Source organism: Octodon degus, unplaced genomic scaffold (genome assembly GCF_000260255.1).
Source record: "Octodon degus isolate 3935 unplaced genomic scaffold, OctDeg1.0 scaffold00011, whole genome shotgun sequence".
NCBI classification, from domain to species: domain Eukaryota; kingdom Metazoa; phylum Chordata; class Mammalia; order Rodentia; family Octodontidae; genus Octodon; species Octodon degus.
Window position 1 is genome coordinate 6,700,641 of NW_004524587.1, and position 26,201 is coordinate 6,726,841.

The 26,201-nt window shown below is 44.1% G+C and overlaps 1 protein-coding gene across 3 annotated transcripts in view; it reads left to right on the forward strand.

Moving 5' to 3' along the window:
* The window catches only part of Cfdp1 (craniofacial development protein 1), a 147,250-nt gene that overhangs the window by 111,562 nt on the left and 9,487 nt on the right, over positions 1–26,201 (forward strand). For 2 of the 3 annotated variants that reach the window (XM_004625779.2, XM_023709402.1), the window contains exon 6: positions 20,072–20,230. The exons of the other annotated variant lie outside the window; for it this stretch is intronic. In XM_004625779.2, coding sequence (XP_004625836.1) covers positions 20,072–20,230 — 159 coding nt within the window. The remainder of the gene's footprint in view (positions 1–20,071; positions 20,231–26,201) is intronic. 3 annotated transcript variants of the gene reach the window in all.

Below are 26,201 nucleotides of genomic sequence, written 5' to 3' on the forward strand. Positions count from 1 at the left end.
AAATAGGTGCTTTAGACCACTGAGCCATCTCTCCAGCCCTCAGTCATTTTTTTAAAGCAAGGTGATACAGGTTCATAGTATGAAAAGTCTCAATGTCCCACATGGTCCATTGATCCAGTCTTGAGTCCTGCTTTTCTGGACCTTTTAACTATTTTTTCTGTTATGGTGTATGTGCGTGTCCATATTTTAGAATAATATGCTTAGTACATTGCTCTTTCATAGGTCTTTTGTGGGGCGGTGCCAGGAGTTGAACTCAGGATCTTGTTCTTGACAGGCAAGCGCTGTACCACTGAGCTATATCCCCAGCCCAGGTCTTATTTATTTCCTTTTCACACTAATTTTTAGGAATCACCAGCTTCAGTATGTGTAGCTCAATCATAGAGTCCCTGCCTAGTATGCACAAGACCCTGAATTCAGTCCCTAGCAGGTGGGTGGGAAGGACAGAAAGGAAAGAGGGTGAGGGTGAGAGGAGACAGAGACAGAGACAGAGAGGGTGCACCCAGGATTGACATTCTCATAACATTCTCTTTCATACCTCCTCACACCAGCATCCCAGATCTCCTTGCATTCTTGCCATTTAACAATAATGATCACCGGGTTGGTGTTATTCACTACTGAGTCAGGGTGTGGATTGCATTTCCTTTAATTCACTTATAGATGCAAATATATAAATTTGTGGCGGTTGGTTGGTTGGTTGGTTGGTTGGTTTTTTGTGTCTCCACATTTTTTTCCAGACTCTGCCAAAGCTTCATAAATGCCATGAAGACTAATAGCCACTGTATTGTGTGTTGTACATTTTTGCTCCATAGTCCACTGCACTCTGTAATAATTAATTCTGTCCCTTCCCTCACCATTCCCTTATCCCTTCTGGAGCCTCCCGTCCTTCTGCTCTGAGTTTTGGCTCTGTGTGCCCCTGGCTGTCCATGCAGCTTGTGCTGAGGCTGCCTTTTCTTTGTGGACCTCTCTTGTTTCTTGAATCCCTCAGTTCTCTCTTTCTAGGTTTATACTCCTTTTTGACAACGGTCACTCTCTATAACTTCCTGAGGAAAAGCATTTTTTAAAAACTTTTGTGCATCTGAAAATGACTTTGTTCTGCATTGTTTTATTAGTGTTTTTGCTGGGTGTAATGCGGCAAGTAGAAAAGGATTTTCCTTCAGAGTAATAAGGCTGTTGCTCCATTGTCAGTCTCCAGCTTCGTGAAGTATTAAGCCATTTGGAAGTCTTGAATTTTTGTATATGACTTCATTTATCCTTATCCTGTTAGAAGCATTCATTCCTTTTTTTCTTTTTTTTTTTTTTAAATCTCTGAAGTTTTTTTTTTTTTCTTTTTTTTTTTTTTTTTTTTCTTGCTGGAACCGGGGATTGAACTCAGACCCTTGCACTTGCCAGGGAAGCACTTATTCTACTGAGCCATCTCCCTGGCCCCAATCTCTACAGTTTTTAACAGGCACTAAGATCCCCAGTGGTGACAAGCATCCTTTTCTGGCTGCCTCGGCCCTTTCCACCATACACACAGCTCAGATCCCTCCAAATGAGAAAGCTGCTGTCTGTGATTCTCCTCCATTTGCATGGCAGGATGTGACCGCCAGAGAGAATGATCATCTTTTCTGCAGCTCAGCCTGCTGATGGTTGCGAACCTGCACACCTGAATAATGCTTTCTGGCAGACTCTGACAAGAAAGTGTTCAGTTGGCTGAGCACTGAGTTAGCTAATTGCTCCAGTTACCTCCATCCAGAGTTGGCATTTAACTTCCAGGCTGGATCACTGCATTGCCCTTAGCTCATAACAGAGCGGTAGGTAGGACCTGAAGCCACAGCCTAGGGCTGGGTGTAACTTAGTGGCAGAGCCCCTGCATAACATGTATAAGACTCTTGGTTTGATCCTCAGCACCACAGAAAAGAAAATTAACCCACCTAGAGCCAAACAAAAACAGCTAGCTATATTTTAACCAGTGACAGAAGAAAAACCTCAATGATGCCACACATAGAAAGGTCTTTGGTTTTGAAGATTGGTTGTTAGAGCTCCATTTTTACATAAAATGAATCAGATTCTCTCTCACTACCTCTCTTGTTTCTAGCAAATTGTTATCATGGGGGGGGCAAAGATTGGTTCGGCATTCCTCTTAATTTTGTCCCTTACATATGTCAATTGAGATATCTTAATATTTATATCACAGCATACAGTTTATGACAAGATTTTGAGCAATCTACAGTTTCTTGTGGGACAGTGCCTGGCCCAGCCTAGGACAAATTCCAGGCCACTAACAGACATTCAAGAATGTCTACTGTTGGGCCCTGGGAGATGGCTTAGTAGAATAAGTGCTTGCCTGGCAAGTGCAAGGGCCTCAGTTCAATCCCTGGTTCTGGGGGCGGGGGGAAGTCTGCTGTTGGGGCTGGCTGGGGAGATAGCGCTGTGGCAGAGTGTCGGCCTCACATGTGCAAGGGCCTGCGTATGGGCCTTCAGTACTGCAAAAAAAAAAAAAAGCCTGCTGTTTGTGCCAGTAAACAAATGCTTTTTCTCTGCTTACTTCAAAATACTTAGCTCCCCTGTAGAAACCTAGCAAAGGTTGGACAGCAGCTCAGATACTAGCCAATGTAGTATTGTTATTCATCACTAATAGGAACTTGTTTATAATGAACAGGGCTGATACCACTTCCCAATATTTTTGGTTTGAGTTGAAAGGCTCACAACGTTGCCCAGGATAGCTTCAAACTCACAATTCTGCCTCAGCTTCTTGAGGGTTACAAATCTGCACCACCACACCTGGCTCATACATTCTTTTAATAAATATTTTTGAGTGCCTGTGGGGATGCCAGGCACTGTGCCAGGTGTTTGGGTTATATAAGTGAACAAAACAAACACTGGTTATAGCCCTTGTGGAGTTTACATTGTAGCAGGGAAATAATAAACAACAAAGGTAGTAAGTTATGAGAGCTAGGCATAGTAGCACATGACTGAAATCCCACCTTTCTTGGAGGTAGAAGCAGGAAGACCAGAAGCTCAAGGCCAGCTTGGATAACTTAGTGAGACCCTGTCATGTCTCTGTCGTGTTTTTCTTTTGAGACAGGGTTTCACTTTGTAGTGCAGGTGGCTTTAAACTTACTATATAGCCCAGGTTGGCTCAAACTTGAAGTGATCCTCCTGCCTTGGCTTCCCCAGTTCTGGGTTTACACATGTCTGCCACCACACCTTAATCTCAAAATGAAAAAATATGTATGTGCATACGTATATGCATGAATGGATGCATGCCTTAATATATACATAGGCTGAGGATGTAGTTCAGAGAAACAATGCCTGGGTTCAATCCCTGGTACCTGTCGATCAGTCAACCAATCAATCAGTAAAGAAAAGGAAATGAAAGGAGATCAACTCTTCTGGATTTGAGATTTTTTTAAAATCAAGCTTGTGGGGAGCAAATTTTAAAAAATAATTTGTTGCCAGACATAATTTGGTATTTATTTATTTATTTGGTACAGGTTCGTGCCATGCAGCTTGGACTGGTAGTGATCCTCCTGTCTCAGACCCCTCCCCCCAAGTGCTGGGATTACAGGCATGTGCAACCACACCTGGTTTTGGCATGGTGCTCCCATGGTTCCAGGCATCAAACTCAGGGCCTTGCGCTTGCCAGGCAGGTGCTTAGACCACCGAGCTGTCTCTTCAGCTCTATAATTTGGTTTCAGAAAAAGGTAGAACAAGCAATCCCAGGCCCCGATTTTTCTAGTAGCAGCAGTTTTTAAAATTTTTTTTTCTGGATTCTAGAGCACATCTTTTCAAGGACAAGAAAGGACAAGAGTGAGGACAACAGGAAGTACTGATTACTTCTGAGTGCCAGGCCTGTGCTAAGTACAGTCCCATGGATCACGGATGTTAATGCCTCTGTTTAGATTTCCCTCTCTCAGCCTGTCCTTCTGGCATTTCCTTCTCATCCTGCCAATTATGCACACACACATACACACGCATACACACCACACCCCACCACCAACTTGCACAAGATCTTGCACTTTCTAGCTTCGTGCAGTTTTTTCCCAGCATACATACCTGTTTTGTATCTATCTCTGTGAATGATTTAAATGAGGGGAAGAAACCTGGTTTTGTCTCTAGAGATCAGTAGAGACCTGCACACTGAAGGCATTCTATGGATAAGAGCATGGTGTGTAGCTATCTCACTTAATAATCATATTTCTAGGTACTTAATAAGCACTCTTATTTTTACTAATCAGTTACTTTTTTTTATTTTAGGGAAGGGCTTACGGGGTGTTAAGGGTCTCAATACTAGATTGGACTCATAGTGGTCCACCTGTTTACAGCCTCCCAAGTGCTGGGATTATAGGCACGCACCTCCACACCAGTCTCAATTGCCATCTCAGCGTGCCCCGGGGCGGAGCCAGCATGGCAGGCCCAGGGATCAAACCCCTGGCCCCTGCGCCTGCTTGCAGGCGCTTTAATCCACTGAGCTATTTGGTGCGCCCTAACTAACTAGTTACTTGAAACTCAGAGAAATTAACTTGACCAGAGTAAAATTAAATCGTAATTAAGTGGCAGGAGCCACAGTCAGAGGTTACACTCTTCATGAGGAGAGTGATACCAAGTTCCCAGAATAGTTTGATAGACAAGCACAAATCCGAGACCTGAATAGTATGCTTTGCTTTAGCTGATCACACTTGTAGTTTTGTTTTTTGTTTTTGAGAAATAGTCTCTCTATGTAGTTCCGGGCCAGCCTTGAACTCCTTGTGTAGCCAGGCTGGCCTCCAACTCAAGGCAGTAGCATCTCGGGCTCTGAGTGCTGGGGTTTCTGGAGTGCACCACCAGTCCTGGCCACACACTTGGATTTTTTGGGGGTGGGGGATAGAACCGGGGATTGAACTCAGGCCCTTGTGCTTGCCAGGCAAGCACTTATTCCACTGAACCATCTCCCCAGCCCTCACACTTGGATTTTTAAATTAGTGTTCCCTCAGTGTGTTCCTGGCAGGGCTGGCCAGCTTTGTTCCTACTACCTTCACCTGTCAGCCAGCATTTGGTGAATATCTGTCAGCCATTTCCTCCACAACCCATAGACATCTTACACTGTCACCCACTGTGGGTCATGGTCACAGAAGCACATACTCTGAAGGGTCCCAGAATACAAAGAAACCAGATTTGTTCAAGGGTCAATCAGCAGTAGGGATGCATGACAGAATCTTGGAGAACAATCCAGATTTCTGTGTAAAAAGCTGCTTTAGCTACTTCTAACTGGGCAGGCTAAAGAAAGCTCTGCTGACCATTTTGCTTGATTTAGAGATGGGAATTCTTTTTGGTGGTCAGTGATGCATTGAGTAAAAATCTCCTGTTTAGTAAGGAGAAATGATGTTGTGGTTTGCAGATGGCCCAGCTGTGGCTAGCATCTATGAAAACCATTTCCTGCACACAATAAAAAAAGAGCTTTCTGCTTTCAGTACCAAATTACATGGGAACAATTTTGTTGTTAAAATCCATTGTATTGCTGAGCAGAGTAACAATGACAGCTTGAGCTGCTGCTTAGCTAACCCCTTCTTGTGATCACCCTTGTGCAGGTCATTCCCTCCCAGGACCTCTTTAAATCCTGGGTTGTGAAGCATGGTAATAACAAGAGAAAAGCTGCTGACGCTGCTGATGGTTCTTGAGGAGAGGTGGGGCTGCCTCTGGAGAGAAGCACACACTGAGGGGAGCCTCCTGCACTTGCCCTTTGAGGTTAGCAGGATATGGCCCATAGGAGGTCAGAAATGCTGCCCTGGCAACTGAGTGCTCAAGCAATGTTAGAGAAATTGCCAAGAAAGGAATTAGGAGCAGGGCCCTGCAGAAGCTCCAACTGCTGAAAAAGCCCTTCCTTACCACTTTGGGTTCATCGAATGAAAGGAGAGGAAAGCATATTCCCCTCCAAACATAACTGAGGTGTCAGAAATCAGTGCTGTGTCCAGAACTACCCCACCTCTGGAGGAGTTCAAGGAAGGAAGCTGCCGGGTGCAGGCAGGAAAGGGCTGTGGCATTCTCCCTCCTTCCCAGGGAGTGAGTGAAACTGATTGAAATGGGACAGAGGAAGAGAAATTCATGTCTTCCTCACTTGGAATTTCATGTGCTTATGTACTGTAGTAGCAGTGAAGTTGAGAAGGAGAAAAATCTTGCAAAATGTGTGCTAGCAGCTCATCTGAGATTCACGTATAGTTGTATGGTCAATGTCCTACCCATTTCTAAAAAGGGGCAGACATGTATGATAATAAAGCTAACTGAATTATTTCTGGTCTGGCTGAGAGTACCCCATGTCCTGAAACTTAACATGACCTCAACCTGGGAAGTGCCCAAGAATTCAAATTTTATTTTATGTTAACGTCCCCAGATCTTTCCCAAGGAGACAGAGACTTGCCTGGGAGATGAACAAAAGCTGAAAGTCAAAGAAGAAGCAGAACATTGAGGTTTGAGAAAGCATGCCAAATCCCCAGTCAGCAATTAACCTCACACCCTGTCATTGAGACACATTGATCTTCCGTGCCTTTGCTTTTCTCATTGCAGTTGGAGAGAAGTGCTGTTTACCCCCAGCCATGTTGTCTTCTTAGGGAAAAGAGAGAGAGAGAGAGAGAGAGAGAGAGAGAGAGAGAGAGAGAGAGAGAGAGAGAGAGAGAGAGAGAGAGAGAGAGAGAGAGAGAGAAAAGGGAGGGAAGGAAGGAGAGAGGGAGGGGGGGAGATCATTGCATTTTAATCCTGGTGCTGCCTCAGCTCCTCTTGGCTTCTGTGGTTGTGATTACTTGGGAGCCCATATGGAACTATTATCTGGAAAATGAGCTGTGTCTTCTTTCATTGAGCTCCCAGAGTCTTGCGTAAAGAAAAATGTCATTATGGGCTTTGTTAGAAGCTGTATTTAATAATTTCTTTAAAATTCTGGCTAAGAAATGTGAATGGTCTGTTTCTCTTGGTCAATGCATTATTCTCCCAACTGTATCTGATCACACATATTAAGACAATGGCAGTTTGCACCTCAGGGGCAAAGCATCCCCTCCCTAGGATTATCCCAGTTCCCATTAAACTGAACATTTCCTCCAAAGCTGGGAGATGTGATGTGCCCCTCCCTGCTCTGTTGGGAGACCTCCACCTCTGGAGTAGTTCAAGGAGGGGAGCTGCCGGGTTGCAGGCAGGAAGGGGCTGTGGCATTCTCCCTCCTTCCCAGGGAGTGAGTGAAGCTGATTGAAATGGGACAGAGAAAGAGAAATTTCACAAGTCTCATTTCCTAGAGGTCTGGGGGCGGCCGAGGGTTTTCCATGCCACTGATTTCACATCATTCAACCCTCCCTTGGTTTTACTGCAGGCTCCCAAGAAGCAAGTGCCTTTCTGTGGGCCTAACAGACCCTGAGTGTACCCCTGGCTTGTCTGTCCTATGGCTTGGTGGGTGATCCTCTAATTCTTTGTCTTTTCTCTAGTTATTGCTTTCACTTTTTAAAGGCTTTCTTACAGCTAGAGCATTATCATCATGGGGATTTTCTGTATATTTTCCCTTTAGACAGGCTCCTTTACTGTTCCTTGATTCCAGTCTGTCCCTAGTTGTGGCCAGAACCTTACAGAATGGCAGCAGAACTAAGCAGTCAAAACTTACTGAAAGTATTACCCTGTGTTGCATATTAATCAATGCCTTTAAAAGCCCTGCAGTTACCACCTTACCCTTGGGGCCATACTTGCATCCCTGGTAAGGTCTGAACTGACTTTCTGTGCTCCCTGATGATGGTATAGTGACAGGTACCCAGCCTCACGAAGTAGCATGCTCAGCAAAAATGTGCCACCTGAACCCATTCACAGGAAAAAGATAACATTCTCTAAGAACCAGAGTAAACTCTTGAGACTGAGTGTGGTGGCGCGTGCCTGTAATCCCAGCTCTTGGGAGGCTGTAAACAGGTGGATCACTCCAAGTCCGATCTAGTAATGAGACCCTGAACACACTGTAGACCCTTCCCCCCCACCCCACCCTCCACCCAAAAAAAAGCAAACTCTTAAAAATTGGCAGTGGCAACAAAGGCCAAAAGGCAGGGAACTGTGCTAGGTTAAAAGATGAAAGGAGGGGCTGGTGAAATGGCTCAGTGGTCTAAAGCACCTACTTAGAACAAGCTTAGCAAAACACAGGGACTGCGGTTCAATCCCTCAGGACCACATGCCAGCCAGCCCTGCCCCCTGGTGGGCTGATCTGGCCACACACACACACACACACACACACACACATAAATAAATTAATAATAATAATAATAATAATAATAATAATAATAATAATAATTGGTGGATCTAAGTGAAAAGTATTCTGGTAACAGTAGTTTGTATATGTTCAACTCTTCTGTCAGTTTGAGTTTTTTTTTTTTTTAATTATTTATTTATTTGGTACAGGGTCTCACTGTGCAGCTAGGACTTGTAGTGCTCCTCCAGTTTCAGCCTCCCCAGTGCTGGGATTGCAGGTATGAGCCACCAAGCCCAGACCCCATCACTGGCTCAGCGCACCTCAGGGGCACAGACGGTGCGACATGCGGTGCCAAGGATCAAACTCTGATCCCTGTGCTTGCCTAAACAGGCGCTTATCCTGCTGAGCTATCTCACCAGCCCCTTCATTTCTTTTTATAGTTCATTAAATAATTTATCTTGTTACCTTTGAAAGTAATTATTAAGTTCCTTTTCTTCCTGTCAAATATAGTGATAAGCATTCAGTCATTTTACTTTAATGCAGTCGTTTGCTTTGGTTAGGGGCAAACACAACAATTTGAACTTTAAGCTTGAGGTTGAAATTTATTTTATGTAATAACATATACATGCAAAGAGAAAGACAGCTCATTGGTACTTTGTTGCCTAAAGAACTGGTGCATCATACAACAGACCTCATAAGTAGAAATAGAGGGCTGGGGAGATGGCTCAGTGGAATAAGCACTTCCCTGGCAAGTGCAAGGGCCTGAGTTCAATCCCTGGTTCAGAAAAAAAAAAAAAAGAAGCAGAAATAGAATGTACACTTGAGGGTCGGGCATATAGCTCGGCAAACTAAAGCGCCTGCTTAGGCAGAGTGCAGTGGCCAGGGTTCAGTACCCAGGGTGCTGTGCTGGCACGACCCCCGGGGCGATTGAGACTGGGCATGGTGGCGAGCACCTGTAATCCTAGCACTTGGGAGGCCAAAAACAGGAGAATCACTGCATGTCAGATCTATGTAGTGAGACTCTGTAGACCCAGTACTAAATACATAAAAAAAAAAGAATGTACACTTGAGTAATGTATTTTAAAACTTACATTCTTGACTGACAGTGCACACTCCTTCCTTTTACATTTTGAAGCAGCATTTCTGTCTGTATTGTATTTATGAACTATGCATTGCAAATGCCTTATATATACCAAGAAAGACCTGAAAAGGGGTTCTTTCTTTCCGAACACTTACCTAAAAGGGCCTATCTAGGCAGATTAACAAATAGCACATCACCTGCACTCCCTGTTTGGTGTTTCTGCAACAGGAAGCAGAAACACCAAAACCATACTCAGGATTTGGAGGCAGATATGTTTTATGCCAACAGGCCCTGATCGGGATCATTCCCCAAATACCAGGCCCTGCTGTCTGGTGGTCTAGGACTTACATGGCATAAGCAAGCAGGAAGTACAGAGGCAGCATGGCTTGTCAGTTGGGGATTGGTTCTTAGAGTAGGCATCATAGTGACCAGCTCTATCACAGGGACCAGCAGTTTCTGTGGAACTAAAGTAATAGGAACTATAACCAGAACTATTGCCTAGACAACTGACAAACTGAAGTATAAGGGACTGGGGATATAGCTGAGCAGCATATGCACCTGCCTGTCAAATGTAAGGTCCTGAATTCAATCCCTGGTACCACAACAAAACAAAATAAACTGAAGTATACTGGCTGGTGGGACACCTTCTGCTACATACCCTTTGTGGCAGGGGACCAGAACCCTTTGAGTTGGCTGGTGTCTGTGGAACAGCAGACCAGAAGAGGACTGTTCTTCACAGAAAAGAGGGGTATTAACTGTCCCTTGGAAGGTGATATTAGTTATGAGACTGCCCAGAAGATCATTTAGCTTTCCCCTGGGAAAAGTGCATTTCAGTATCATTTAGAGAATCTAACCCATGAACAGTCTCAGAATGAATGCTCTTGGTTGCAGCCGAGACCAGGAGATTGCATTTGGAGTGCTTCTACTGCTCTGAGGAAAACAGCATGATTTATGGCTATAAGTGGATGGTGCTGTCTTACTAGGAAGTGCTCTTCATTTAAGTTGAACCAAGGTCAGCTAGAATTACTTTGTCCTCCTTGACAGCTAAGAGACCAGAACAGGGCAAAATAGATCTCTGTGCTTAACATATATGAGGAAAAGCTAGAAAGGCTTTCTATAATCTCTTGCAGAAGAGTCCAGGATTTTTGTCACCAGAATAAGCAGATGTGTTTCATTCACATGTTATAAAAATGTAGAGCAGCTGAAATAAAATGAGACAAACCTAAATGCTTTTCCTTCTTATATTGGCATAAGAGCAACATGGTTAAGTAGGAGATCAGTTTCTGTTTGTATAAAAACTGGAAAAAAACCTTAAACTGCTGCTGTTAGCTAGCTTGTATTTTCACCATTTACTGGTAGATGCTGCTTTTTTGCTTTCACTGTATTGTCTTAAATAATAGATTAAAGAGTATACCTGCTGTTTGTGGTGGCGCACACATGTGATCACAAAAAGGTTACCACCGGTTCCTGGCCAGAAGAGGTTACACAGTGAGTTAGAGGTCAGCCTGAACTAAAGGCTGAACTACTTAGCAAGATCCTGTCTCAAAAACAAAACAAAGTGAGACCCTGTCTCAAATAAATAAGTAGTACTGACAATTCTCAAGCCTCAAGATTTTTTTCCAAGATGTTTAAATGTTTAAGATCACTTGGGTCATCTTGTCTTCTGGTGTTCTGCGCTCCTGACATGGTGCCCATAGAGTACTGACAGTTCAGTGTGGACACACCAGTGGCATCTAAGCAGTCTCCCTGATGTACTGCTGGTGTTCAGTCCATTTCCTTGAGTGGTCTGATCTTGGGCTTTGGGGAAATCACTGAGAGATTTATACAGCTAGGTAGTGAAATTGGCCTGGGATTTGGGTTTTACTTTTCATTCTTTTGGATTACAGCTAAATCCAGAGAAGATTTGAAAGAAAACAGTAGCTCCAAGCAGAAGCACTCAACAAGGAATTTTCGTCTTGCATTTTCTTCCTTTTTCTCTGAGAGTGCGGTGCCAGTTCCAGTTTTATATTGCTCTGCAGAATAGTTCATGTGTAAACGACAAAGAGAACCACTCCTGCCTTGTAAACAGATGACAAATACTAAGGAAACTGTGTCTCTGCCAAAGAATCTTTTTCCGGATAATTTGCATTTTTGTGTTTACACCAGTTATGCTACCAGAGGCAGTGACTTGAGCCAGACTCTGTATGTAGAGCTTCCAGATACACAGTAACCCTAGCCACATTGGTCCACTTGGGAAGCTACAGTAACTTCACCAGGATATATATCAGTTCAGGTAGAGTGTTGAATCTGTTAAGAGGGGAAAATAAGGCAAATCTACTATCAACTTATGGAGACTTAGCTGATTAAAAGCGTAGTGATGGGGGGCATAACTCAGTGGCATGGCACCTGCATGGCAAGCACAAGGTCCTAAGTACCTTCCCAGTACAAAAAAAAAGTTAGTGATCACATACTGTGTGATGCTTCGCTGTGGGTGAAACAAGACTGAACAAAAGACACGGAGTCTGCGTTGCCATTTGCAGTGACAGAAGTTGCAGTGTGACGGTCTCCAAGGTATCTGGCTGTCTCCCCAACCCTGGCTTCAAGCACGATGGAGAGGACAGGTGGCTAGGTGAGAGAAGCACTGAGTGTGGGTGGGCTTCCTTCCCTTTTTGGAGTTTTAAATAAAAGAGGGTCGGGTTAAACAGCCCCTCAGCTGCTCCCTATTTTGTGTCTTCGTAACATATGATTATAGTTTGCTGGTACATTGATTTCTTCTCCATTAGATTTTCTCCTTGAAGCAAAAAATAATGCTTTTTTATATTACTGTGTCCTCAGTTCCCAGGAGTGTCTGGTAGACAGTTCTTAGCTCTGGTAGAGGCATACAGTGAGGGAGTGAATGATTCTAAATTCCTTTCCAAGGGCCAGGGAAATAGCCCAGCAGCATAGCACCTGCCTGGTAAGCTTGAGGTCATGAGTTTGATTTCCAGTACTCCCCCCAAAAAATCATTTCCAGACCAAAAATTATATTCTGTAGGAGGGCTAGGGAAAGGCACAAGCGCAAGGACCAGTGTTCGATCCCTGATGAAAAAAAAATTGTTATATCATGTAGAATAGCTGGGTGCCTGGTGTTGAGTTTAAAACTCATAAGGAACACTGAGGAGATAGATTGGTGATGTAAGCACCTGCCTGGCAAGTGCAGGGACCCGGGTTCAATCTGCATACTGTGCCGGCCCTGGAAGCCTGAGCATGCTTTGCAGGCCACGGAAACTGCGTGGTGGTGCACGCTTGTAATCCCAGCATGGGGAAGGCTGAAACAGGAGGATCACATCAAGCCTGAGCTGCATAGCAAAACCCTGTATCAAATAAATAAATTTTTTTAAATTCTAAAAAAAGAAAAAAAATTAAAAACTAGAGATCATAGGGTTAAAAAGTCTTACCACTGTTGTTCCCAGCCAGTTGTCGAGCCTTGCTAGCCTTTCCCCTGGCACCTTTCTTACACAGCTCCTTGCCCCTGCCCAGGAATCAATACAGGTAGGCAGATAAAGCCAAACTCTTGCTACAGAGTAAGTCCTTGGGTGAATCCAAATGCTAAGGGTCATGAAACCGAGGAAATGGGCTACTATAATATCTTCATGCCAAGTTCAGCAGGGTAAGATTCATCATTTAGTTATAAGTAAAAGTTATTCAGATTACATTTCTTGGGCCAAAAAGAAGCAGAGTAAATTCCAGCAAAGTACTGTAAACATTGAATTGAAAATGAAGGGGCCAGAGAGATAGCTCAGTGAAATAAGCACTTGCCTGGCAAGCAAAAGGACCTGAGTTCAATCCCTGGTTCCACAAAAAAGAAAAGAAAAGAAAAGAAAATGAAACAAGCAGGTGTAGGGGCCAGGCTTTGAACTCTGGGCCTGCCATGCTGGCCCCACCCCAGGGCATGCTGAGACAGTGATTGAGACTGGATGTGGTGGTGCACGCCTGTAATCTCAGCTCTTGGGAGGCTGTAAACAGGTGGATCACTACAAGTCTGATCTAGTAGTGAGACCCTGAACACCCTGTAGACCTTGCCCTAAAAAAATACAAAAAAAAAGAAAGAAAAGAAAGAAAAAGACACTGTACTATTTTGCCTTTTCTGTTTTTTATATGGTTTTTTTTTTTTTTTTGAACTGAATTTTTTATGTAAGGTCTTAATTGATGCCTGGTTTAAGAGAGGTCATTAGCTAGATACAGTGAGAAGAGAGTTGAAGGCAATTTCTGATTGATGAACACGTGACCAAAATATGCAAGAAGCAAAGTTGGTTGACATAATTAGGCTGACTCATAACTTGACTGTTAAGAACTGTGCTGCAGTAGTGATGGGTATGTGGGTGTTTCTATACAATCCTGACTTTGATTACTTTATGTGTCAGGGAGTAGTATAGCTGGATCATATGGTATAAAGAAGAAGCATATGTTGTTAGGTATGGTAATACACACCTGTAATTTCAGCACTGTGGGAGGCTGAAGCCAGGATTGCACGTCCAAGCCCAGCCTAAGCAACTTAATGATTTAGTGAGCACCTCCTGTCTCAAGATATAAAAATTCGCAATGGCTGGAGATGCAGCCCAGGGTGAAGGCCCCAATGCATTCTCCAGTGCCATGGGGGATGAGGGGGAGCAAGAGAAAGAAATTCAGCCATAAAATTATGTTATTTGCAGGAAAATGAATGAAGATCATCATGTTAAGCAAAATGAGCTTGACTCAGAAAGACAAGTGTCACATTTTCTTATATGTGGAATCTAGAGGAAAAAAGACATGAAAGTGGAAGGGAAGCTATTAGAGAAGAAGGGATTTGAGAGGGGGAAGAAGAAGGTAAGAAGGTGCTAGGGGTGGATATTGTCTACATGTATTTCGTGCCACAGTGAAACCCATTACTGTGTAGTTTCTTTCTGCCAGTATGAACTACATCAAGCCATGCTGTCTCATGGTATGAAAGCTGGCTGGTTAAAATAAAGGACATGTTTTTTGTTTTTTTTCTTTTCTTTTCTTTTCTTTTCTTTTCTTTTCTTTTCTTTTCTTTTCTTTTCTTTTCTTTTGGCGGAACCGGGGATTGAACTCAGGTCCTTGTGCTTGCCAGGGAAGCGCTTATTCCACTGAGCCATCTCCCCGGCCCCAAGGACGTGTTCTTGACAGGATTTTTTATATCAAATTTATAGGAATAAATAGCAATGTGATATTCAGGATGTGATTGAAATATCATTGTGATATTGGAAATATCTTTTTCAGTAATACCCTGGATATGTCTTTGTAATATTCTGGGTGCAATCAGTGAGTAAGCAAGTGTGTAGTGTGTTTCTTTGATTTTGGACTTGGAACAGGTGGGTGAGGATCCTCTTCGATGAAGGGCTGTGTTCAGAGGCTGGCCTGTCAGAGCTGACTTCCTGCCTGTTCCTTGCCCATATTGCCTACTATCCGCAACAGAGAGAAACCTGGCTTGGTGACCTGGAACTGCAGTGACCTATGATGACAACAGAGATTGCCAGGGGAACTCAGTGCCGCTGCTGCCGCCACCCCATTCCCCCACCCCTGGGTCTTCTAGTATGCACAGCTGCCAGTGCTTGCTGGAAACTAGCGCTATTTCCTCCCTTCCAGCTAGCTGTAGTTCTAGGGTGAGGTGTACCACTTCAAGGCTGTCTGCTATGCGTGCTCTGCAGCAAAGCCAGCAGTCCTGCCCAGAAGCCAACTCTTGTCTGCCTTGACTGTCTGAAAGCCTGATTGATGCACCCCGGAGGCTGAGACAGGAGCGGCCATGGTATCTCTACCCTCCGGAAAGCTATGGGAGACTAATACCAGAATTATATCACTAGAACCGCATGTCACAGTGGGAGAATGATTGGGAACACCCAGGAGTGTGCAGGGAGCCCCACATAGAAGATTCTAGGCAGGATCTGTTTGTCTCTCAGTTACGATGACCTCCTGTGTGTTTTGGCTGCTGCTCTCAATGTATTATTCACTTTGATTTAGCTTCAATTAAAGACAGGTTACTTTGCCTTAGAGACTATCACGTTATGATGCCATACATGTTTTTGGCCCTGTGAAGGCAGAGCCCAAAACTTTCCCCCACAGCACAGTAGCACAGGTGACATTCTGCTGATGCTTAGCGCTGAACACAGTAAGAGTAATTGTTGACTTTTTTCCTTTTCTGAAAATGTCCTCGCTGCTGTGCAGCAAAATACTATCTTCTCATAGATGCCTAGAAACAATTGTCAAAATATGGCATAGCTTGTGATACATAACCTGTGTGCTGCCCACACAAAATGGGGAGACTTGGATGTTGAGAGTGCATAGGAGAATAAAGGTGAAATTCATTTTTCTTAGGATTTCTCAATCTGGGGGACCGGGGAGATGGCTCAGTGGAATAAGCACTTCCCTGGCAAGCACAAGAGCCCGAGTTCAATCCCCGGTTCCACAAAAAAAAAAAAAGAATTTCTCAATCTGATTTTGGGCATAGTGGTGTGTACACTTGTAACCTGAGCAGTCAGGAAGCCAAGGCAGGAGGGTGGCCATGAGTTCAAGGCCAGCTTGTGCTACATAATGAGACCCTATCTCTATTTGGTTTTTGTTTTTGTGTTTTTGTGGAACCAGGGATTGAACTCAGGCCCTTGTGCTTGCTAGGCAAGGGGTTATTCTACTGAGCTATCTCCCTGGCCCCCCCATCTCTGTTTGGAATTGCAAGTAGCTGTTCTCCCAAATGTCGTAGGTTTCCCTCAAAGCAAAATTTAGGGATTTGAGTACAGTGAGTTCATTTGGGAAGTATCCTAAGAAGCAGGAGTGAGATGTGGGAAAAGAAAGGCAAGGAAAGAAGAAAAGTTAATACAAGAAACCTGGCATGAAGAGCACATGCCTACAATCCCAGCTACTCAGGTAGCTGAGGCAGGAAAACCAAAATGTTCAAGCCCAGTCTGAGCCTGTCTCAAAATAAAAAGGGTTAGGGATATAGCTCAGTGGGAAAACACCCCTAGCTCTGGGGGAAAAGGGAGACCTGAGATTTTTACTTTTCTGTCCTTACTAAGACAAAATATCTAACACCCAAAGTTTAGTAAAAGAGGAAAGGTTGAGGTTCCATCCATGTTACCATAAGCCGAGCCAGCCCCACCCCTGGGTGCACTGGGCTGGCCACCAAGACCAGGTGTGGTGGCACACACCTGTAATCCCAGTGCTGGGGAGGCTGAAAACACGAGGATCACTACAAGTCTAAGCTGTGAGACCCTGTACTGAATACATTAAAAAAGAAGGGAGGGGGAAAAGGGGGAAGATGAGAAAGAGTTTACTTAGCTCACAGTTGTAGAGGTTGTTGTCCATAATCAGCTGGCTCCAAGGCAGGGTGGCTTGGCATAAGAGCAGCAGTTCAAGGTGGCAGAAGATAGCAGAAACAAGAGCGGTGGGGGGGCTTTTCCTCCATTATTGTGTATGCTAGCTCAGCACCCTAGGGTGGGTCCCTTATACTCACACTATATCTCTGCCCTCTATTTGCCCACACTCAGGATGTTTACAAAGCAAGGACTCTGGCCCCCTGCTGAGTCACTTAGGTAGTCACTAAACTTCTCAAGTTGACACATTTTATCCACCATTATAGTTGATTTTTTAGACAAAGTCTCACCATGTGATCCAAGCTGTTCTTAAACACTATGTAAACCCAGGCTGACCTCAAACTGATCTCTCGTTTTAGCCTCCCAAGTGCTGGGATTAAAGACATGTACCACCACAACCAGTTTTACAAAGCTTTTGGGGTATGTGTATGTGTGTGCTGAGGGTTGTTTTTCAAGTTCCTCAAACTGGGCTTGAATTTGCAATCCCTTTTGCCTTAGCCTCCCAGAAAGCCAGGATTATAGGCATGTGCCACAACACCCAATTTAAAAAATGTATTTTCAAGGCCATGAGGGCTTTGTTTCACCAGAGCTTGTGAGAACTACTCAACTCCCAAAATTGCCTGAGCAAGGATAGGGCTAGGCCAGTTAGGCCTATGGAAGTAGCCCTAAAGGCATAGATTCTTTTTTTTTTTTTTTTTTTTTTTTTTTTTTTTTTTTTTTTTTTTTTGGCGGAACCGGGAATTGAACTCAGACCCTTGTACTTGCTAGGGAAGTGCTTATTCCATTGAGCCATCTCCCTGACCCCATGGCATAGATTCTCCCGCTTCTCCAGACAGTGCTCAGTAGCCTGCATGTATTCAGAAAAAGCCCTGCCATCAGAAAAGGTCTGCCTGCACTGAGTCCTTATTGGTGGGATATTGTGAACAGGTGAGTCGAGCTTTCTTAGAACTGTCTGGGACAGCTGCAGCTGAATGAGAACCCCCAAGCATCCACTGCAGAGAGATAGCAGCATCATAAGAAGAACCAGGGTGCAATAGCAACCGCACCGGGTACCTAGTCCCTCGATCAGAGGAGTCAGGAGGGCATTCTGGAGAACTTTTTTAAGCTGAGGTAAGACTGGATAAATAAAAGGCAAGTTGAGGTGAACAGCAGGTTCAGGGCTGTGGTGCACAGATGACAAGGGTAGCTGGCCAGTGACTGGAAGAACTTAAGTAAGAACTTCAGGTTTTATTGTAAGAGCAAAAAGTAGTAAGGGGACATCGATGAGACACTTAAGCAAAAGTTTATTCGAAAGATAGCACATCGATAGATGCCAGGGTATGGCTGTTTAGGGAAAGGCTAAGTGAGGGAGACCAGTGAGTGAGGAGGCTGTTGAATTACCGAAAGATACAATGAGTACCAGAACTGTAGTAATGAGGAAGACGGAAAGTGAAAGATTTTAAGCATATTAAATTTCCATGTCCCCACTCATGCTTTCCTCATGAAAAATTTGTGTGTGTGTTGATTGATTGATTGTTGTAGGCAGTGGATTATCTAGAAGGGAATGTCCACAAGATGTGAAATGGAAGCTCTTAAAGAGCAATTTGGAATCATATTAGGAAATGTGAACTAACTGTAAAGATCTCTTAGACAACTTCTCATCCTGAGATGCACTTCACTGACAGTCGGAGAATCCTCCTTTTGTCCTGGATCTGCATTTTCTATTGGTTTGAGCTTTGTTGTATTGTTTAGCTGTCCTGAACTTTTGTTTATTTGTCTAGCTCAGTAGGGAGATGATGGTGACTGTCTGGTCTAATCTCAGTTGGTCTTCATTTCAGCATATAGTTGGGTATGTGACCTTGACAGGGAGCTAATCTCAGGATCAGTGTTAATAGGATGAGAATGTTTAGGGCAGTTGTTTGGCCTCTAGAGTCTTGTGTTTAGTGTGGACACTGGTCCACTGGCTCCCTGCAGGGCACAAGTCAGGTTTTTGCTAGTGACTAGGTCATCTTGAAAGTGATCCCATTCCAGCTCAGACCCTGTGGTCCTTTGTCCCAGGCTGTAGTGAGAGTCCAGTGAAAAAGTGGTTATGGAAGCACCCAGAGAACCAGCATTGTGATGTCAGCTCATGGTCTTTTGTGGGTGGTGGGTACCAGGGATCAAACTCAGGATTTTGTTATTGTGGGGCAGGTGCTCATGCCGCTGAGCTCTCTCCCTGGCCCCAGCTCATGGTCTTTAAGTGTTTTAACTCCTTTGCATATTTCCTTGAGGTGAAAATAACTTCCAATTTCCTACAACTGATAACTTGTTTTACTTTCATAAAAAGAATAAAAACTTGTTCCTTCCATTGTTCCTTCCACTCATACTACTTTCTTATGAGCTAGTGGCCTTCTCTTTTTCTTATCTTAAATTATACATGTAATATGACTGGAAACATTTTTGACCTGCCAGCACTTGAGCGTGGGCATCTGGGGTTTCTACTGCAGCCTGTGATAGCATCAGCAGCAAGTAAAGCGCGGGTTGTACATGCCCTGCTTTCGGGGTGAGGAATGTTCTCCACCTCCTGGGAAAAAACAGGCCCCGACACACAGGGGTGAAAGGCACCTGATTTTAGAGCCCTTTTATGGTCCTCTGACTTGCTCATCGGTGCTGGGAACAGATTCTTGCTCTGAAAGAACCCCCTGGAGCTTAAGAGCACGATGACAGTGACTCAGAGTTGCTAGCACTTACGACACCTTGACCCTGTGCTGGGTGTTGTTTTAGCCTTTTGCATAAAAGATAGGTCACAGCCTATGAGCAAACATTTCACTGTGTAGATTGGATTGGGAAACCAAGGTGCATGCACTGCCTCCAGTCACTCAGGCAGAGCTGGAATTTGCACGTGGTCATATGACTCCAAAGCCTTGCCTGAGCTGTCCACTCACCTTCCCCGCAAGTAGAGACCTGCCTCACAGCACTCAGATCAGAAAGGAATAGTGTTTCTGTCAGCAGTGCAGCAGAGCAGAGACATCAGGCTGGAAAAGTAAATTAGAATTCTGTGCTTCTAGCCAGGCACAGTGGTGCGCACCTGTAATCTCAGCTTCTTGGGAGGCTAAGAAAGGCGAATATCAGGTTTGATGCCAGCATGGGCAATGTAGAGCCTATCCTAAACTTTTTTTTTTTTTTTTTTTTTTTTAGTACCAGGGATTGAACTCAGGACCCTGCACTTGCCAGGCAAGAGCTTATTCTACTGAGCCATCTCTCTGGCCCCCTAAATTTTTAAAAAAGAGAAAGGGAGCTCAGGATACAATTCAATGGCCAAGTGCTTGCCTAGGCCGTGAATATGATCCCTAGCACCAGAAAAAAGTAGAAATTCTACTCTGCTTACATTGTTCTCCACACTGAGAAAGAAGCATGCTAGGTACAAACATGACTTTCATTAAGGTAAATGGCTTCTATCCATGGAATTCTGTGTTCATCAGAAAAAAACTGTTAAGAGAACAGAGTTTTTGTATGCTACATATTTCATGTTTTCTCTTTCTTTAGGTTGAAGAGGTCAAGTGGTATGAGCAGCCTTTTGGGGAAAATTGGAGCCAAAAAGCAGAAAATGAGCACGCTTGAGAAGTCCAAATTGGACTGGGAGAGCTTCAAGGAGGAAGAAGGGATTGGTGAAGAACTAGCTATCCATAATCGAGGAAAAGAAGGGTAAGAGTAATAGGTTCTCCTCCTTTGACTACCTCACAACTCCGAAGTGATTCGTTACAAATTGCTAGCTGGGCGTGGTGGCTCATGCCTATAATCCCAGCACTCAGAAGGCTGAGGCTGGAGGATGGTTGCAAGTTCAAGACCAACCTGGGCTACAAATGAGCTCAAGGCCAGCCTGAACTGCATGGCAAGCTCTGTCTCAAAAAGACAAAAACAAAAGAACAAACAAATTACTAGGTTTAAAGAAGTAGGAAGGGGCTGGGGAGATAGCTTAGTGGAATAAGTGCTTGCCTGGCAAGCACAAAGTCCTGAGTTCAATCCCTGGTACCACAAAAAAAATAAAACAAGGTTTTGAGACTGGGGGTGGGGGCACGTGCCTGTAATCCCAGCTCTTGGGAGGCAGTAAACAGGTGGATCACTACGAGTCTGATCTAGTAGTGAGACCCTGAACTCCCTGTAGACCCTTCCATAAAAATACATAAAGAAAAAAAATCCAAGTAGGAAGCTTTCCTGATGAAACAAAAAGGCTCATGCGAACTTTGGTTTGTGAGCAGGGAGTAGTTACTATCACTGGGAGCAAAGGGCAGGGCGCGTGGGAGCAAACTGCTCTCAGCCAGTCAACACTCCAGGCTGAATTCCTGTAAGTCGTAAGTCACTTGGTTTATGTGTGTGGTCACATGTGGCTCACTGTGGCCACATTGGCCTGATAGGAATCATTTGGTATCCTGAAAAGTCAAAATAGTTCAAATGCTCCAAAGGTAGAGCCATCAGAGTGCCTAGATGTTGTCACATTAGCATATGGTTTGAGGAGGGCATTGTGGCCTAATATGGAGCTTTTTACCCCTTCCTCTTTACTTCGGAATACAAAGAAAATGTATCCAGTTATGAATGGGATCCATTCCTTGTCATCCATCCACTCAATGTGGTTGAGTTCCTTGGGACCTAAGGAGAAGCTAAGAAATAGTGCAGAAAGAACAGGTCAACATTCCCCACCCCTAACAATGAAAGAAACTGTGGAGCAGCCCCTCAGGTAGCCCCGGGTGCCCGTGAGCACTGCCACTCACCGGCACAGGAGGCACATCTGCCGCTCAGGGCTTTCACCAGTAAAACTGGATATGTTACCACCTTCACCACATAGTTGTGAGAGCTCATGAAATGACAGGCATAATACATATATATAATGTACGTAAAACATTTTCAGAGCACCTCTCACATAAAGGCCTGCATTAAGTATGAACTATTCAGGATGTTTCTAACCTAAAGTTATACTAAAGACAAATGAAGGGGCTGGTGAGATGGCTCAGTGGTCTAAAGCACCTACTTAGAGCAAGCTTAGCAAAGCACAGGGACCGCAGTTCAATCCCCCAGCACCACATGCCAGCCAGCCCCGCCCCCTGGTGGGCTGAGCTGGCCACACACACACACAAAAATAAATAAATAAAATAAATTTTAAAAAAGACAAATGAGGATTTATTTGGAGATTCCTGTTTCTTTTTTAATTTATGTGTTTGGTACAGGGTCTCACTATGCAGCTCAAACTCAATGGTGATCCTCCTGTCTCAGTCTCCCCAGCACTGAGATTACAGACATGCACTGCCATGCCCAGTCTCGGTGGTCAGCTCAGTTGCGCCTAGGGGCAGGGCCAGCGCAGCACGTGGTGCTGGGGATCGAACCCCAGTCCCAGTGCTTACCTAAGCAGGTGCTTAGGTGGCCGAGCTATCTTGCCAGCCCTGGGGATTCTTATTGTGAATTAAGCTTTATCATTATTTGAGTGACCCTGTAAGCCAACCAGTATATTTTAAAATAAAAATATGTAAGTGGCTATAAGAGCTTCCCGATCCAGGTCAGGCTATCTGAGCTAGCAGACAGAAGCAGAAGAGCTGGAGCCACCTGGGCATGACCAGCGTGAAGCAGAAGCAAGACTTGGGGTTTCTCGAGTGTGGGTGTCTCAGACTTTGCTGCAAACCTTTCCACTCTGATTCGGCTCCAATAACTCAAAGCCCCCACCTGTTTACTTTTGCACAAGGGTCCAAAGCTACAGAGGAACCACAGGTGTGTGCTACACATTATTACTTCTCCGAATATTAATTCTATAAGTTGGACAGTGATCACCCTGCTCAAGTTAATAGAGTCTTATAAAAGTAAGGAGTGGTGCTGTTGAAGATAGAAGCAAGCTAATAGACTGTAAACCACAGGAAAGCAGGTTAAAAAGGACATCTGCCCGGTGAGAACTTTTCAGGCAACGGAAAACCACATAACTGGTTAGGAAACAACTAATAGCATGCCACTGGTATGCAGCGCCTTTCCCTCAGCACCCGAGCCTTTCCCCATACCCTCCTGATTCTGCAGAGCTGACTGCAGTTTTCCAGGGCAGATCTGGTGATCTCTGTGCTCTGCCTGAGCTCCTCTCACCTGCCTTTCTCAGTACACACCCCCACCTACAGCTCCTTCTCAGCTCCTCCAGTCAGATTAAAGGAGCCACACCCTGCTCCAGGACACGGATGGTGGCTCTGGCTTTCACCTTGGCAGGCATGCGAAGCCTCTGAGAAAACGTCCCAAAGCTGAGATTGCAAGGCCACTCCTGTGCTTGGCTGCTGAACCAAGAGTCACAGTTGGGGCTGGGGAGATGGCTCAGTAGAATAAGCACTTCTCAGGCAAGTGCAAGGGCCTGAGTTCAATTCCCGGTCCCGCAAAAAAAAAAAAAAAAAAAGTCACAGTTATTTGTGTCTTTCAGTCATCCCTAAGGTGACTGTGATACACAGCCACAGTTCAGAATCACTAGATCATAGAATCAAAATAATACAGGCGGTAATGCTGGACAGTCAGTTGCAGGGTGAACCCTCCCAAGACACATGACTAGGGGCTGGTGAGATGGCTCAGTGGTCTAAAGCACCTACTTAGAGCAAGCTTAGCAAAGCACAGGGACCGTGGTTCAATCCCCCAGTACCACATGCCAGCCAGCCCCGCCCCCTGGTGGGCTGAGCTGGACACACACACACACACAAACAAATAAAATTTAAAAAAAAAAAAAGGCATGACTAGGAAGCCATCTTGAAAGTAAGTGGTGGTAAGGTGTGTACCTGTGCCAGTCTTGGAAAGAAGACAGAGGCACTGATTAACTGTACGTTAAAATATGTAATTTCCAAAGTAGTAGAGGAAAAAAGTAGATTTTTTTTTAATTAACAAGAAGAAAACATAATAGAAAAGTTAAAGGGGCCGGGGAGATGGCTCAGCAGGAAAAGCACTTGCCTGGCAAGAACAAGGGCCTGAGTTTAATCCCCGCTTCCGCAAAAAAATAAATAAATAAAAGGACTTCTTTCATTCCAAAATAATGAATAAATTAATGTTTATTTAAAAAAAAAAAAGGGCTGGTGAGATGGCTCAGTGGTCTAAAGCACCCACTTAGAACAAGCTAAGCTTAAGCTAAAGCACAGGGACCACGGTTCAATCCCCCAGCACCACATGCCAGCCAGCCCCGCCCCCTGGTGGGCTGAGCTGGCCACACACACACAAAATAAATAAGTTAATTAATTAAAAAAAAAAAAAGAAAAGTTAAAGTTAAAACAATAAAGGCTAGGGGTATAGCTTAGTGATAGAGCACTTGCCTGGTATGCACAAGGCCATGGGTTTATCCCCAACCCCAAAAAAGAAAGAAGCAGAACAAGCAGTGATACAAGGCAAAATATAACTCAACCTGCTAGCTGTCAAATAGGCTGAGTTTCTGTCCCCTGAAGTCGAAGAATGATTTTTTTTTTTTAAGTACAGTGTCTATAGGGTCTCACTACACAGATCAGACTTGTAGTGATCTTCCTGTTTTCAGCTTGCCAAGTGCTGGGATTACAGGCATGCCCAATCTCAGTTGCAGTCTCAACTGCGCCCCTGGGGGCGGGGCCAGCACAGCAGGCCAGAGATCAAACCTGGTCCCCGTATCTGTCTAGGCAGGCACTTTAATCCACTGAGCTGTCTGGCCAGTCCTAGAAGAATGATTTTGAAAGGACAAAGGACATGAAGAGTGGAAAAGGTTATTGGGGAATAGAAATAGCTCCTGAGAGACAGAAGGGAGCCCAGAAGTAGGTTGCCACTGAGGCTGTTTTTCAGGGATGGTTTATACAAACAACGTGGGTTAAACTACAGTCAACCTATAGGGTTCTAAGTGTAGCCACTTAGCTAGTATCAGTCAAGTAGGGAAGTGGGTCACATAGCAAGCGCACATGGAAAGAACAAAGGCACTTTGGGTGTGGATGCTCTGGTCACCTGTGTAGGTGACTACACTGCACCAGGAGATACCAGTTACACTTCCAGGTGACTGCCTCTCCTTAGGGAGGCGTGTAGGCTTGGCCGACTTCATCCTGAGGACTGGCCTTTAGATGCACCTCCAGCCACACTTCTGGTGTCTTTATTCTGTCTGTTGACTTCCTTGAGAACGCAGCCCCTCTCTAGCTGTATATTAATGTCTATCAAACTTAGCCACCTATAACAGCAGAGAGAAGAAGCACACAACAAAATGGTAGGTCCAAGACTGACTTTATTAGTTTTTTTCATTTAATTAAGTAAACTAAATGCTCTAATTAAAAAAACAGCTTGGCAGATAGAATTTAGAAACCCAAAAACTATTTGCTGTTTTTATTAAAAAGATTGATTTGTGGGGCCGAGGAGATGGCTCAGTGGAATAAGTGCTTCCTTGGCAAGCACAAGGGCCTGAGTTCAATCCCTGGTTCTGCCAAAAAAAAAAAAAAAAAGATTGATTTGTAATAGGTGCTTCAGGAATGTTGAAAACAAACAGATAGGAGAGAAGATGAAGCATGCAAATACTAACCAATAGAAAGCTGATATAGCATATTAGTATTAGACAAAATAGACTTTTAGCCAAAAATATTACCAGGTTTGGTAATATGAATACATCCAGTTTATATGGGTGATACAACTATTTAAATTGGAAAACATCATTTAGCGTTGTCTACTGAAACTATATAGTCACTCCCTGTAGGTCAACAGTTCCAATTCTAACTTTATCCTTATGTCTCCAAGAGACACACATAGTAATATATGTTTTGAAAAATAGCTCAAAGATCTATCAGTTGTGTAATAGATAATGAGTGATCTGTTCACACAGTGAGATCCTATTCAGTGGTAATGAACATGAATAATGTACAATAACAGAAACACAAAGGAGTAGATGTTGTATGATTCCATTTACACAAGGGTCAAAAAAGGCAAAGCCAATGTGTCTATTAGGTCAGTTTATGAAAGAACCAAGTCATGAAACAGTACATGCTATATAATTGCATTTATGTCAAATTTAAAAATAAATGGAACTAAATTTAATGTTGAAGAAACCAAAACACTAAAAGAAGGAAATGAAGGCTCAAGAGGAGCACAAGCTCATATCAGAGTGGGCTGTAGGTATTGGGGTACAAGTTATATAGGGGCTGCCTCAAGGGTAAAAGCCATCTACTTCTTGACCTGGTGATGACCACATGATCATTTGGTTTACAATAATTCATTTGTTTTACCCCATTTTATACATTGTTTTATTCACGTGTCGTCTTTTACAACAGGATTCAAATCTTGAGCCTACCACCAACCCACCCTCCATACTAGCCCATTTCTTCATCTGTAAAGTAAAAACTCTGTAATATACCTATCAGAGTTATTGTGTGAATTACATGATGAAGGGGTGCATTTCTAAATGGGAGCTCCCTTCCTGCCACCCCTGGTTCTCTGCTCAGATTTGTTTCTCTCACCTGCTGTTGCTGACCACATCACCTCAGGCCTCACTGGAAAGCTAAATGCTTTACCTCTTTAATTCCTTGCCAGCTCTTCAGAATATTTTCCATGCTAGGCGAAAGTAGAGCTTCAGGACATCTTCTAGTCTTGCTAGATGCTTTTTATTCCTTTGCTGGCACTTTCACGTTGGGAACCTGGGCCCTGGGCAACTGTCTCCTCCCCAGAAATGCTCAGTAGTTCTAAG